The sequence below is a fragment of the Engystomops pustulosus genome, chromosome 8, assembly GCF_040894005.1.
Source record: "Engystomops pustulosus chromosome 8, aEngPut4.maternal, whole genome shotgun sequence".
Taxonomy (NCBI): domain Eukaryota; kingdom Metazoa; phylum Chordata; class Amphibia; order Anura; family Leptodactylidae; genus Engystomops; species Engystomops pustulosus.
The window spans coordinates 77,574,471-77,588,706 of record NC_092418.1 but is presented as its reverse complement, the minus strand read 5'-3'; the positions used below and the strand labels follow the sequence as shown (position 1 = coordinate 77,588,706).

The window sequence follows — 14,236 nt, the reverse complement described above, 5'->3', positions numbered from 1 at the left end:
TTATAATAATAGACATATATATTTATTAGTAGTTTTGGTACAATTAGTAAGAAAGTGGCAGTGAATGGATAGTTTACTAATGTAATACAAATCCCTCTACTGTTAATATCAGAATGTTAAATAGGAAAAGTTTTTTGCATCAAATAAATTATTATAACAAGATTATTTTTTCATATTTTTATGTGTACCCTTTGGACTTACCAGACCTCCTAATTCCGTAAAATCTTTTGGCTGAGGGGACCTCTACAGTATATGAACATACATGTCCTGTTAATGCATGACAGTCTGGGACTAACCGGCCCATCTGAAATCTGCCCAGATGAATAAATTATTGCTTACAGTGGTATACACCTCTGCTCGGACAACCTGTGCTGACCTGGCACGCCCACCAGCCCTCTGTCCCAGCGCCTGACACAGTGCTGGGAGAGTGGATGAGTGGGCGTGCCAGGCAGGTGGAAGTTTTTGGGAGAAGAAAGGTACAGTTCTTTTTGTTATTTTCCTACCTTAAGAAACCCTCTAACAAGCAGATATTACACTCAGTTGGTTTTGTTTAGTTAATGATGTCCTAACGTGCCTCTAGTTCCTTATCTCATATGTGGCTTGTGTTCCAACTGATCCACTTGGCTTTTGTCCTGCTGTGAATATTTCTTGCCTTGAAACTCTGTAAGGCCCAGATTTCTTGTCTTCTGGGTATCAAATAAGTAATGAGACCTTGGGGACTTTCCTGATGTGACTGTTGGGATGAGATGGGAGACTGCGTTCTAGTTGTCAGTGAAGACTTCAACACAACTCTGCGACGCTGTTGGCAAAACAGGCCAATGATTAGTGACTTGTATCATATATTGTCGTTGTTTTGGAATATTGCAATTGGTATTTACAAAGAGAAGTGGTATGACATGCCCGTCAATAAGTGCCTGGCAGGTGGTAAGTACCTTTCTTATGTAAATACATATGTGGTGTTTTTTGTGCACCATGCTATAGATAAAGCTGATTATTCCTGTTTTTTTTTTTTTTTTGTTAAGGGCATCTATTGACTCCCAAGTCACATATAAACTAAACATGCAGTATGGCCTTGTGGGTGAAGTGTCTTTTGTCAGAATAATTCATCTCATGAGAAAATTGGGTCTGAATCCAGAGATGGATATATATCTATAAGTTTTTGGTGCCACATGGGTGCACATTCCTTTTTTGGTTTACATGACCTGCACTTTATTCGCTTCTTTGAGACTTCAATGTCTACTTGGCTCCCCTTTATATAGGCTTTTTTGTCTTTTATCTTGATGAAATGTATACAAAAATGAATCAACATCCAGAAACTCTTTAATGAAACTTTTTGTTTTTTTTCTTTAGTAAAAGTTTTTGTGCAGTTTTTGAGTTTGAACTCCCCAGGATAAATTTTGTATTTCACTTTTCATTTATTATAACTATTAGGCTACTACTGTCCTTAACTCGATTGCATGCAACTCTAATCATGTAATAGCAAATGGATCAACATATCTGCACTGCACTGTAGTGCTACGGGTCAAAACGATTTGTAAAACAAAAGTCTCTTGGTACCACTGGCCTTTGGCATACTCGATAGACCACTGTGCCCAGTATTAAATGTTTTGCAAACCAATAACATTTGTGCATAGGATCCACTAATATTATCATTAAACTAATTTGTTGTCACAAAATAATGCAGCAGTGAAGACTTTGACCTCTTAACAACTTGTCATGTATTAGCACATCACAAGTCTGTGAAGGGAATATGGAGAAGGCATATCGGAGGAAACACACGTGGTCAACGATGGCACTGATCGCAGGTGTCAACCCTTTGACTGCCTCTGGCGGCTTTCAGTACGGGCCCTCCCATTGTCAAAGATCGTCGCCCCCTGTGATGTCATTAGGGAGTGACGATCATTTGCCATGACAGCCTTGACTCTTTAGAAGACTCCAGAACCTGTCATGGCGCACTTTTACAGATCTATAGCAAATTCTCCATTTTATATACTGCAGTACAGTACAGTAAGAACAGTCAGACTCCCTAGGTTTAGAGTACACTAGGGGGTCTAAAAAATGGTAAGCAAAAATAATTGCTGCATTCCAAAAGTCCTATTTGTTAAAATATAAAAATTGTTATTCCTGGTGCTGAACTTCTTAACAGAAAATAGGGCCAGAGTGTTTGAAACTCCACTTTTCTGCACTTTAGTCCCATTTTGCAACACATACATTTTTTAAAAAAAAGTGATCAAAAGGGTTTGGAGTCTTCGCAATGAAAATATCAGCTCGTCTCCCAAAAAATAACAGCTACATACATACAGAAGATTTAAAAATGTTTAAATGTATTAAAACACTATAAACACTATATATTTGGTATTCATCACTGGTCCTTGGTTTCCAAGCATCTATTGCCTGCATTGCTGCAGTGTTTAGTGAGAAAAAACAAGTATCCCTCCTCATAGCTGTAGTATTCTCAAATGGCAGTAGCCTTTATCCGTAGGATAGTACTCCCTGCTACAATGCAAACAAATATTCAGGAATGGTTTGAGGAATTTTATGTACCGTACTTGGCTTTCAAATTTTTCCAGAGATATATATATATATATATTAATATATGTATTCATCAGTCATTGCGAGTCCGAACCAGCATTGGTCAGATGCAGATCTTTTCATGTTGTGTCATCTTCAGAGCTGGTTTTAGTGAGCTTTTTGCCTTTGCAGCTCAGAAATCTACAGTCTGCAATAGGTGGACCCAATATTATGACTTATCTGTATGGTTTTGTAGCACCTACAATCTTAATTCACATACTACATCTATAGGAGCTGCTGTATTTGGTAAAATAATTGGGCAAATGTATCATGCTTTTGTACACCAGTTTTGTTTTGTTTTTGTGTTTTGCCTTGCAAGCCACCATTTTAAAAAGAGTGGTCCAAGCACATGTGGGCTGGGCCAAATATACTATAACCTCAGCAGGAATACTGGCATAGGTTATAACTGAAATCCATGCAAGGTCTCACCCCAATGTGTACATGCAGGGTGCCCACCAGGGGAGGATTAGGATGCTCATGGGCCTTGGGCTATATGAAAATTCTGGGCCAAGTTGTTGTAATGGTTTGAAATTTACTTCCTTGGTATGGTACCAGAATCAAGGTACCGTATATGCCGGCGTATAAGACGACTGGGCGTATAAGACGACCCCCAACTTCTGCCCTAAAAATATAGAATTTGGTATATACTCACTGTATAAGACTACCCCTCTCCCAAATGAAAAAAAGTCTGCTTAAAACTTTGCAAAACAAACAAGAGAGCAAGTGCCTGGTGATCATAACTGTAAGCTGCGATATTAATGAAGATCCGACATGCTTCTGTAAGTGCCGCCTGTGACCCCCAGCTCTGTGACCCCGACCGGTGTGACAGGGTGGCTGCATTAGCATACAACGCGCCGCCCCGTCAGCGCGTACTAAGCCTCTTCTAATGACTGTGAGAGGCGGACTGCCGGGCATGTCCCAGGAAGCGGCTCTCTGCGCGCTGACGGGGAAAAAAAACACCTCACACAGTGCGGCCCCCGTATATCCGGCGTATAAGACGACCCCCCACTGTAGCCATTATTTAAAGGGGTTAAAAAGTAGTCTTATACGCCAGTATATACAGTATTTCATAGTTTTAGTTCTACAAGTTGGGAATACCTTCGGAGGAGAACAGGAACACATTTCTGAGGAAATGCCTGGAGCTCTTAATATATCTAATGGGCAGTATTAATTTTTTTTAATTACTTTAGATGGCTGTGATTTCCCCCCCCCCTCCCTCCCTCTCACAAGAAACCTACAGCTATGAGCTGCTGCCAAAGCTTCTCATATTGTAATCCTATCCTGGTGTTCACCTCCACTCTATGATAAGCCATACAAAGTATTGTGAGGCAAATCTACAGTATGGAAAATATCTAGTTTGTTTTGTTGTGGTAGTCTCAATTTTTCATCATTTTGCCCCATTTTAGCTTTTAAGGCGATTGGTTAAAAAATGGCCATGGACATTTTTAGTGGTACACAGGAATAAGCCAAAATAAGCCTGTATAATGTTCCTGGCATAATAAAATAGCTGAATTCAAAGAAAATTAGAACTCATACAGTTTTTTTTTTCTACATCTTATTTCTAAGATGTTTTCTTTTGATAATTTGAGATCATCCGCTACATGAGGCAACCTCTTTTTGTCATGTGAATGCAGGAAGAGGCAGTTACTGAGAATGTTGCTCAAACAGCACAAGGAAAGAAAGATAGTGGAGACTTTCATGACGATGAGATGGTTGTCACATTCCCTTATCAAAGGCTGAAAACAACAGGTTGTGAAACTAGAAATGACATTAAAGGTGTCTGCATGTTCCACTGATAAAAGTATACCGCAGGTCTGTTCGCAACTAATAATGTAGAGTACCACCCAAATACCTGAACAGGGTGCATATATTGGTGTGTGAATAGAATGCAAGAAATAGAGTGAAAACTGACACTACCAAGGACAAATTATCAAAAGAGGGAAACTCTGTAATTATAGATTGTATATGGTATGTTACAATGAGTGCTACATCAGACTCCGGATCTATGAAGGAGAGATAATGGACTTTCTTGTTTCTCTTAAAGTATTGCACCTAGCGACAGAAAAGGCTCGCAGGCAAAAGATAGGTCACCTGATCACAGGTTTTGAAGCACCCTCTAGTCAAATATTCACTAGGCAACAAAATCCCCAACACTTTGTCAAGAGGCACTAAATTAAATCCAAATCACAAAGTACAAAATATAGTTATTCGTATGTTAAGACATATTGCTGTAATCTTTCAGAGATCAGCATCAAGGTAGTATAATCTCTGATATCTGACTCGCAGCCTACAACATTCTCAGTTCCGTTTACTACCATCTTGTCTGAAGAATTTTCCCAGATGTAATATATTCCTTGTAACTTCCCCTGTTCCAGGACCACACTGCTCTTCGAGTTTGGCTTATAATTCTTGCAAGACCCTGTGACTTGAGAGTTCACCTCTTACAACAATCTCTCACCTCTCCTGAAGAAATGAAAAAGCTTGCTTCCCATGTAAAAGAGCATCTTTAAAGGGGTTTGCCCATGAAAGAAAGTTCTCAAATTTGAATCCCCTAGTGGTGTTTATACAATGAAAAAAATCAAAAATTTAGCATTGTGGGTGGGCACTAGCTGAGCAGACACTTCATGATTCCTCTGTGCTATGAATTGCTGTGTGCTGACAATGTGTTTAGGTTATCATGATACAGGGTTTAGCTACACTATTATATTTAGCTTCTGAACAGTCTACTAGTATCTGACTCTTAGATCAGCGTCATGAGATGGATATAATACACACAATGACACACAATCCAATAGACAGTCAGCACTGTATGCTCTCCTCCCCTCAGATCAAGAGATCATCTTGACTGTAGTGCTGCTGCTGTCTCCTCTGCTCACTGCTGCTGGATAGTGCCTCTCTAGTGCTCTCTGCATCCTGCCCCTCCCCCTGCAGTGCTAGAGGAATCTGCCTGACCATAGTCAGGAGTTTATGGTCATATCCAGGGACAACCAAATGTAAACATCAGGACTGATACAGACAGGTTGGAATTATATCTGTGAAATTATGTATTCTTGTTAATAGAATAGAATTTAATGTGTTAATTTATTATCCTGAGTATATTTAATAATTTTGTCTTTGTGTGAATACCCCATTAAAGAGAACCTGTTCTGAAAATTAACCCACCCAAAATAAAAGCTTCATTAAAAACTGTGATTAAAAAGCATTGCCATTATCCCTAAATGGTTTATTTCCATGTCTGCAATGTTACAAAAATCAGTTTGTAAACTTATTGAGTCATGTATATTAAAATTTACTCGCATTGTCCTCTCTCCTCGTTCCTGATTGACAAACTATGATCACATGAAGAGCTCTGTTACATCATTGGGCTCTTGAATTCATGGGACCAGGATGGCATCATCAGAAATCATGTTACATCTGCAGTGTCCAACCCATGTATGTTTCTGATCACATGAAATCACAGCATGACTCTATAGGGTAAGGGGAGAATAGCAGGCTGCTGTAATTTCATGTGGTCAGATGTATGCATGGTGTACAGTTTTCTAATGTTAGATTAGGAGGCTAAAGGACCTGTGCTGAGAAGAGACATAGGAGGAGTAGTTTGGGGGGGGGGAGTGGTGTGGCCAAGAAAAACAAGCCTTTTCTGATGTCAGGGAATATAATATAAAGTTGATTTATGTGGATGAGAGGGAAACCATTTTTAGCTAAAAGAAGGGTGTCAGTTAGGGCTCTATACCTGTCACTAGCTTACCTTTAATAACTATAAGTGCAGTTTCTTTGTTAATTCTGCCAAAAATATATGAATTGCAAACTGGGTATAGCCATTCCCCATGTTCAAGGGGTGTGTCCCTACAGTCATTGACAATGATTGGACAGTGTCGGAGAGTGCAGGGATATAGCCCCCCCCCCCCCCAAATGGTAACCCCTAGTTAATTAATTTTATAGATTTTGTGTAGGGATATCAGGAGAACAGTAAACAGTTGAATTAAAAATGCTCAAGAGTGATTACAGTATAGAAAAAGCTAATTCCAATATTTAGAACCTGTGAAGGCTATTTTGGGACACGGCCCTAGTGGAAAAGTTCTTTTGTGGCTATAATAATCACAAGAAACCTTTTATGTAGTGGCAACATATTCTGCAACGCTTTACAGATCATGTGGTACATGTACAGGTAAAATAAGATATGACAGATTAAGACCCTTTTATACTAGCGTTTTTCGCGTTCAAGTTCTGTGACTACTTTTGATGTGCAGAACTCGCATTGCACTCTGACCCATTGTATTTAATGGGTTTTGTCAGGCTTGCATTTTTTTTTCATGAACGCACACATTTTTTAATCAGTTGCCATGGAAAAGAAAGACCTGGCATAAGAGAAAAGGGGTGTCCTGCTCCGCCACCCCCTCCCAATGTCCCATGCCTCTTCCCAGCAGGGAACCAGGGTGATGTTATCTAAGGTCCTTTAACCAGTTACATTTGCAATAATAATAATTTGTATTTATATAGCGCCATCATACTCTGTAGCGCTATACAAATAAAATAATACATTACGGAGCACAAACAGTCATAAGGAACAATTGGAGTGAGGGTCCTGCTCTCAAGAGCTTACAATCTATAAGGTATCTGATCACATGGCATGATCACAGTATACCTCCATGGACTTGTTCCCCTCTGTCTCTGTCTCTATCTCTCTGTTCTGTAGCAGTGAAACCTGTAAGGATAAGGAGACGAGGCAGTGAAAGTAACCACTGAATATGCAGGCACTCACTTAGTGTGATGAACTTATGAGGTGAACTGCATATGAGGTTACAAACTATTAATTTGAACATTGCAGCCATAGAAAGGAACCATTTTGAAATAGTTTTAAATTACCATGGTAAGTATTTTATTTTGGTTGGATTCATTTCAATGGCATGTTCACTTTTAACCTGTATGGCCTTTTTAAGGACAGGCTCCTCCAAAGCTTAGAAAGTCTGTGAAATAAAAACAATGTGATATGTTGGGTCATTATTATCCCATATTTCTGTAGTTCTATTGATCTGCCAGACATGTGCTTGTCTTATTATTGTACAAGTACAGTAAATTCTGTATAGCAGTGAGGAGATCCCTCTTGCAGCATTTATCCTCTATGGAGACCTGCTCTTCGCCGTTCCATCCCAGTGGGAGAGGATACAGGCACACAACAAGCACTGACGGCAGGATCTATAAGTGGAAGGATGGAGATGTGCTAAGCAGGAGACTGGGGCTGCGTGAGGTCAGGCTCCTCTCCTGCCTGCACTGCCAGGGACCCTGCACCTTAACTTGTGGGCTCAGACAGGCACACCGCAAGGAGGGGGCAAACGGGCTGCAGCAAACACCTGGCAGATGTTCTGTCCTACTGGAGAGAAGCCAAAAAGCAGCAATATGAGAGCGCATGGTGAGAAATTGGGAGGTGGTAGCAGTTGCCTCTGTCAGCTCGAGTAATCTTGATGCTTCGTTTCTTGTTTTCTCTTCTGGTCTGATGTTACATCAGTGTATTTTATACGGGTCGTGGGTATCGCTTGTCATATTCATGATATTACTTTATTGTAATATCATTTATTTTTGTTTGATTACAAAGTAGTATAAGTCCATTTTTTATGTCTTGTATGCTCCTGCTGTTGAGGATTGTCTTTAAACCTACTCATCTAAGTACTTTACAGAAGTTCCTTGTCAAGGAGGTCCTTGTCTATCTTGATCCTATGTATCACTTAATGCAGCAGATTCCTTGCCCAAAACAAAAAAGACATTAAAAGTGATGTTAAGTAACAAACTTTCTGTACAAAGGAAATTTCCCAAGGAATAGAAGCTGTCAATTCTATATCCTTGTATATAATTATAGGGTCCATTGTTCTGTATGCAAATTGTTCGTTTGGACTAAGACTCTGTGTTACGTGTGTTGTACTTTAACACAATATTTGTATTGCTATGTTGTTGCATCTCTGAGATGGACTAATAAAGGTGTTAGAGTCAATCAGATCACAGTTATAACCACTGATTAGCAAGAAGACCTCCCTTAGTGCTGGATATTTTCTGGAAAACCCCCTTTTACTTGATATTTTATGATTTCCATACAAACTGTGATGCAGGGTTATTTTAAATACCAAAGCCAGATGATGCATTAAATGTCTATTAGATGGTGGAAATTTTTTCAACAAACTTTGCATTATTCAGTTTTACAAATGGGTACAAATCTTATCTTGGCAGAAAAGTTCTTCTTTTTCCTTTTTATATCGTCTTTTATTTCTTCTCTTCTCCCTAAATTGTCATACACAGAATTCTGTGACTTAAATGTTATATATATATATATATTTTTTTTTTCTGTTTCAGCAAATTCTGTAAAGCTGGAGATGAATAGCGATGAAGAAGGAGACCGAAAGACGCTACGTCGAGACACCCCTCTACAGTCACAGGACGATGAAAGCGGTCTTGAAGAGTCAGTGGCTGAGACCAATGGGATCTCTGACAGTCGCATGAGCCAGGATATGTCTCTGGATGGTGGAATACGGCTTCCGAATGGTAAACTGAAATGTGACGTCTGTGGCATGATTTGCATTGGCCCCAATGTGCTAATGGTCCATAAAAGGAGTCATACGGGTAAGCAGCTAGAAGCTAAACTGCCTGTAGAATCTGATATTAATATTACCTGATACTATTGCCTGTCATTGCTTATCTGAAAAGCATGTTCAACCCTTTGCTCCATACTCCATAATGTTAAAAAATATCAATGAGTGGAGGAGATCGTAGTAGTTTCTTCACTTGTTTGCCTGTTTATCGAGTTTTAACCACACATACAGTTCTTTTATTTTACCACCTACCCCACCAAAGAGATCAGACTGGATGGAATATTTATATCTTACAATGTAGCAAACTTTAACTTGACCATTTTTGGATTTCTGTAGTGTTTTAACTCAACGCTTTGCAACTTTGTATGAAAATAATTAAGATAAACTTTGTAGCGGTGACCATTTTTAGTGTTGGGCAAGTTTTAGGAGGATGTCAATGCAGGAGGCAATCATTGACTTCACCAGTGACCTCAGTACAAAGGGCATATCACTGATATACATCAGAGGTCATCACTGAGAGCACTGGTTGGTTCCTCAGTCACCTGCTCAGAGCGACACCACAGGGAAGCAGAAGAACAGGATATTCCATAACCGGTCTAGACCGCTGGTTCTGGAATGGAATAAGTAGGTGAGTTGTTTAAATTATTCCAATATGAAGCTGTGTTCAAGCAGCCGCCTATTTCTAACAAATCAAAAGACTTTGAAAACTTCAGTATGAAGTTTCTTTTAGCTGTTTAGTTGCTTTTCTGTGTCAAGTTAAAGTTTGCCACATTTGTAAGTTGTGTGTGTTTTGATTTTGCAGGAAAGTGCCTATTACGGTTCTCACAGCCTACTATATTCACCAAATTCATAATTTCCGCAGAGGTTAATAACATTCTGTATTTCGGGCTTTAAAGATGTAAATTGTCATTATGTAGTGTATACGTAGCCTCCTCATGGGAAATATTCGCCATAGTAAAGAGATACATACTGTTTTCATAAAGTGTAATCTCTCTAGAAATCCATCGTTTGTGGGGACCACCCCTTTTCGAAACCAAATCTCCGCAATCTTCCTCAACCAGAGCACTCATCCAGATGAACACTTTTTCTATGTAGTTTTAGGTAGTCATCTGAATGGAGTTTTTACGGTTTCTAAGGGCCCCCATACACCTACTACTGCTTTAGCAGACTGTGAAAATGTGCATGTATTCATATTCGGATCAGAGGAATAAGCTTCTGCCAGACATATGTTATGTTGACATGTTGTGGCTTATTTTTGTGAGCGTGAAGGATTGGGCATGCTGAAATTTAAGGTGCTGAATTCTTCAGTGATCAACATCATTCATGAAGCCAGAGAAATATACCTTAGTATCACTTCGTCGGCCTCAGGATGCTTTCTTGCATTGGCCTTGGGCACATATGCAGTGAAACTGAGGTGTACTGCCCTGCATTTAGTGTTTCTTCAGTGGCCTTGAAGGCTAGGCTTCTATGTTTTATTATAAGGCCCCATGCACACAACCATATACTCGAGCTGTACCTGGGCATTGCATACGGCTGGGTTTAGGGAGGGGTGAGCGCTCATCATCCCTCACCTCTCACCACACTGATTGGGTGTCAAATACCTCCATGGGAGCCGGTAATACAGCAGCACAATTTGTGCCTGTACCTCCGCCCCCACCCCCAAGCGGCCGTGTGAATGGGGCCTCTATTGAAGGCCCTTTAACACTCCGGTAACTACTGCATATCAACTCCCTAGGAACTTTAGTAGGTACACCTTTTCAAAAGTGTACAATTGGCATTTACTCCTTTTTGGTACCCTGCCCCAAAATATTTTCGCCCAAGGTAGCATGACGGTATATTCTCATTTCTCTAAATTTGTTAACTAATCTTCCATGTTGACCCTTTTTTGGGTTAGATCTGGTGACTTCATTGGAATACAAAAAATTTTGTTGGAATGTGCAGGCCTAAAGTAGATGCTGTGCGCAGCATAGCATGACTTTATATCCGATCAGGGGTAGCCTTCATAGAACTGGTAGACCTTCATTCTGGACCCACAACTAAAGGCAGGATAGATAGTTTGGTTTTGACAGGCCTGTGCCATCTGAAGACTTCCTTTCTTGTTTGTTATTGACAGTAGTGGAACCTGGTGTGGCCTTCTTCTGTTGTCGTCTTTTTGCCTCCAGGCGATATTGTACGCAGAGATGTTCTTGTGCATACCACTGTAATAACGCATAGATTTTTTATTTTTTTTATTTACTGTCGCCTGTCACTTTGAATTAATCTGGCAATTTTCTTCTGATCTCTCATTAACAGGGCGTCTTTTCTCATAGATTGATTTGTTTTGCCATTCTCTATATAGACTGTTAAGCTGCTGTTGGGTCTAAACAGACTGACGCTTCTGACCATGTTTGCTATTGTGCATTGTGGTGCTGCCAGGGGATTGGCTAATAAAATGCACTAGGAATAATCAGGTGTAGCTAATAAAGTGTCCACAGATTACGAAGTGGGGATTAAGACCCATGTTGCCCCTAGTGTATTTACTCCCTATATTTCAGGGTGTCTTTCCAGGTTTTCTGATGGAGAAATAGATCATAATGTTGTAGAAGATGGTCTTTTTTTCTTTCAATCAACTCCTGCTTTTGGCTTCATAAAGAGAGCCCAAAAATGCAAATCATCTACAGCAAACCTTAAAGGGGGTTTCCCACGAAAGAAAATGCTCATATTTCTATCCCCTAGTGATGTTAACACAATAAAGATCATTTTAACCCTTTACTTTACAATTTTACTCAGTTTTATTCCTGTTTTAGCTCCTATCTCTCCTCCGGATGCTCAGTGTAAGATTCCAGGGTGGGTGGGGCCTCTCTAAGCGGACACATTATCCATATAGTTTTGTGGAGTGACAATGTGGATAGATTATCAAGGTACAAGGTGTATATACACTTTCATCTGTCTTCTGAAAATTTACTAACACACTGAAACATAGAAAGAGAGATGAGACTGATCAGAGATACATGAGATGATTACACAGAGGCTGACAGACTTTTTACACTGTAACACTATCAGCTCTGCTACATCTCACAGATATGTGCAGCCCTTCCCAGGCTCACTTATCTCCTTGTAGCTTGTAGTTTGCAGCCTCTCTCTCTGCTCACATGTGCTGACAGGATGTGAATAAGTGAGTGTCTCTGAGCTTCGTGCAGGGGGCGTGGCTACAGGCACACAGCAGAGACGGACAGAAACTCAGAAGCACAAGCTCATCCAAGATGGCATCCGACCCCAAGTCAGAAGTTACTGGGTACTGTTTAGGGGCCACTCAAATTGTGTACAGCAGAGACAGACAGAAACTCAGAAGCACAATCTCATCCAAGATGGCGCCCGACCCTAATTTAGAAGCTACTGGATTGTGTCTAGGGCCAACTCAAATTGTGTACAGCAGTTTCTACAGTTTGGTGCAGGTGCTTCAACTTTTTCCTGGCATCACTGCCCAACAAAAATCCTTTGTCTTTTTTCATACGAACATATGAAAACGGCCGTATGCTACCCGTAGCAAACAGTTTTCAAATGGGTATCATATGGCTACATTAATTTAAATAGGCAATATGGCCATCAATTTAAATTGATATTTGTATTGTCCACTGTTCCGCAAGCGAGATGTAAAAAAATATAGAGCATGTCCTATTTTCTCCAGTATTTCTATTTCATATGCCCCATTGAAGTCCATGGGAACATTTAAGGTACGTGTTGCATACGGTTGTGCACCATGTGCTGTTGTATATACATGCAGTATCCAGGGAAACCACACCAGTGGGAGGTACATTCTGTCAGCCAGCAAATAGTCAGCCATTATTTGCCAGCCCACCTTATTTTTTGGGGATACAGTGATACATGTTTATATGGATGAAAAACATCACGTATATTCAGATCTAGGCTTCATTCCCCTTGGCGAGCACACATTGATGTGTTGGAGAGGAGAAGGGCAGAGCAGTGCTCATACCTCTCGATAAGAAATTGCACCGCACGGCTGTTCTTGTGGCCAAAAATAGAGCAAGCTCTATTTTTTTTTGTGGGCACAGCACGTTGCGTTTACCATACTGAGCCCATGCACCATAGCCGTCTATGGGGGCGTTTATCCAGCTGCAAATTTGCAGCCAGATAAAATGTGCAGCCAGGTGCCTCAGGCCTCTTTCACATGAATGTATGTATGAAAACGGACGTATGCTACCCCTACCGTTTTCATACGGGTGTCATACGGCCATGTTCATTTCAATGGGCAATACAGCCATCCATTTGAATTGCTGTATTTCCGTTCCATACGCCCCATAGAACTCTATGGGAATGTTTAAAATAAGTGTTGCGTACGTGCTCACTGCGCTGTGACCTGGAGCCATTGAAGTCTATGAAGGCCGTGTGAATGTACCCTTAAGCTGTGATTGACATGGGCTGTATTTGTGTCTGTCGGTAAATAGTCTGCCCCTGGTGCATTTGCATTCTGGTTATTTCTATATTCTGACTATTTAAAGTCTCCTATATTGCTGATTCTAGAAGGATGTTGCAGCTTGAAGTAAATAAAATACAATAATCTTGTTCCCATAAAAGTAAATTTCAATTTGCTCACCTTCTCACCACCTTCTCCACTATAAAACTCTTTATGGTGACTGGTTCCCTTTAAGCAGGCACTTGGTAATTTCATCAGAAGACTTCCACAGAAATGACCCCCTGTACATAAAGAAAGAAGAGGTAGTTATATGGGGAAGTCGTCGCTGAAAGCAAAGTTGGCAAATTCCAAATTAATGATAGACCTCTTTCTTAACATTTTCCTCTGCGTAGAAAAGTTGGGGTGAAACTCATTACACCTGCTGTTCTCATTACCAGAAGTAATTCGGCTCAGTCAGGAGTGCTATATGACATGTCGTAATGGCAGTTAACTTTTTGGTTATTTATTATGTAATTAGATTATTTGTCAGGTGAAAGAAATTACTTTTACACTGACAGAGCCCTTGAGAGATGCTCTAAAAAATAAGTATCATCCAGTGATGTGAACTACTGGCGGCACAGGCACTGCACTCCGGCTAGCTGAACATCATGGAAGACGTGGTGCACAGGGAGCT

The 14,236-nt window shown here is 40.3% G+C and overlaps 1 protein-coding gene across 8 annotated transcripts in view; it reads left to right on the top strand.

The window, feature by feature from the left end:
• The window catches only part of IKZF2 (IKAROS family zinc finger 2), a 57,910-nt gene that overhangs the window by 27,043 nt on the left and 16,631 nt on the right, over positions 1-14,236 (top strand). For 6 of the 8 annotated variants that reach the window (XM_072121357.1, XM_072121359.1, XM_072121360.1 and 3 more), the window contains exon 4: positions 8,914-9,180. In XM_072121357.1, the coding sequence (XP_071977458.1) occupies positions 8,914-9,180 (267 nt within the window). The remainder of the gene's footprint in view (positions 1-8,913; positions 9,181-14,236) is intronic. The other 2 variants (XM_072121362.1, XM_072121355.1) reach the window with 1 other exon arrangement.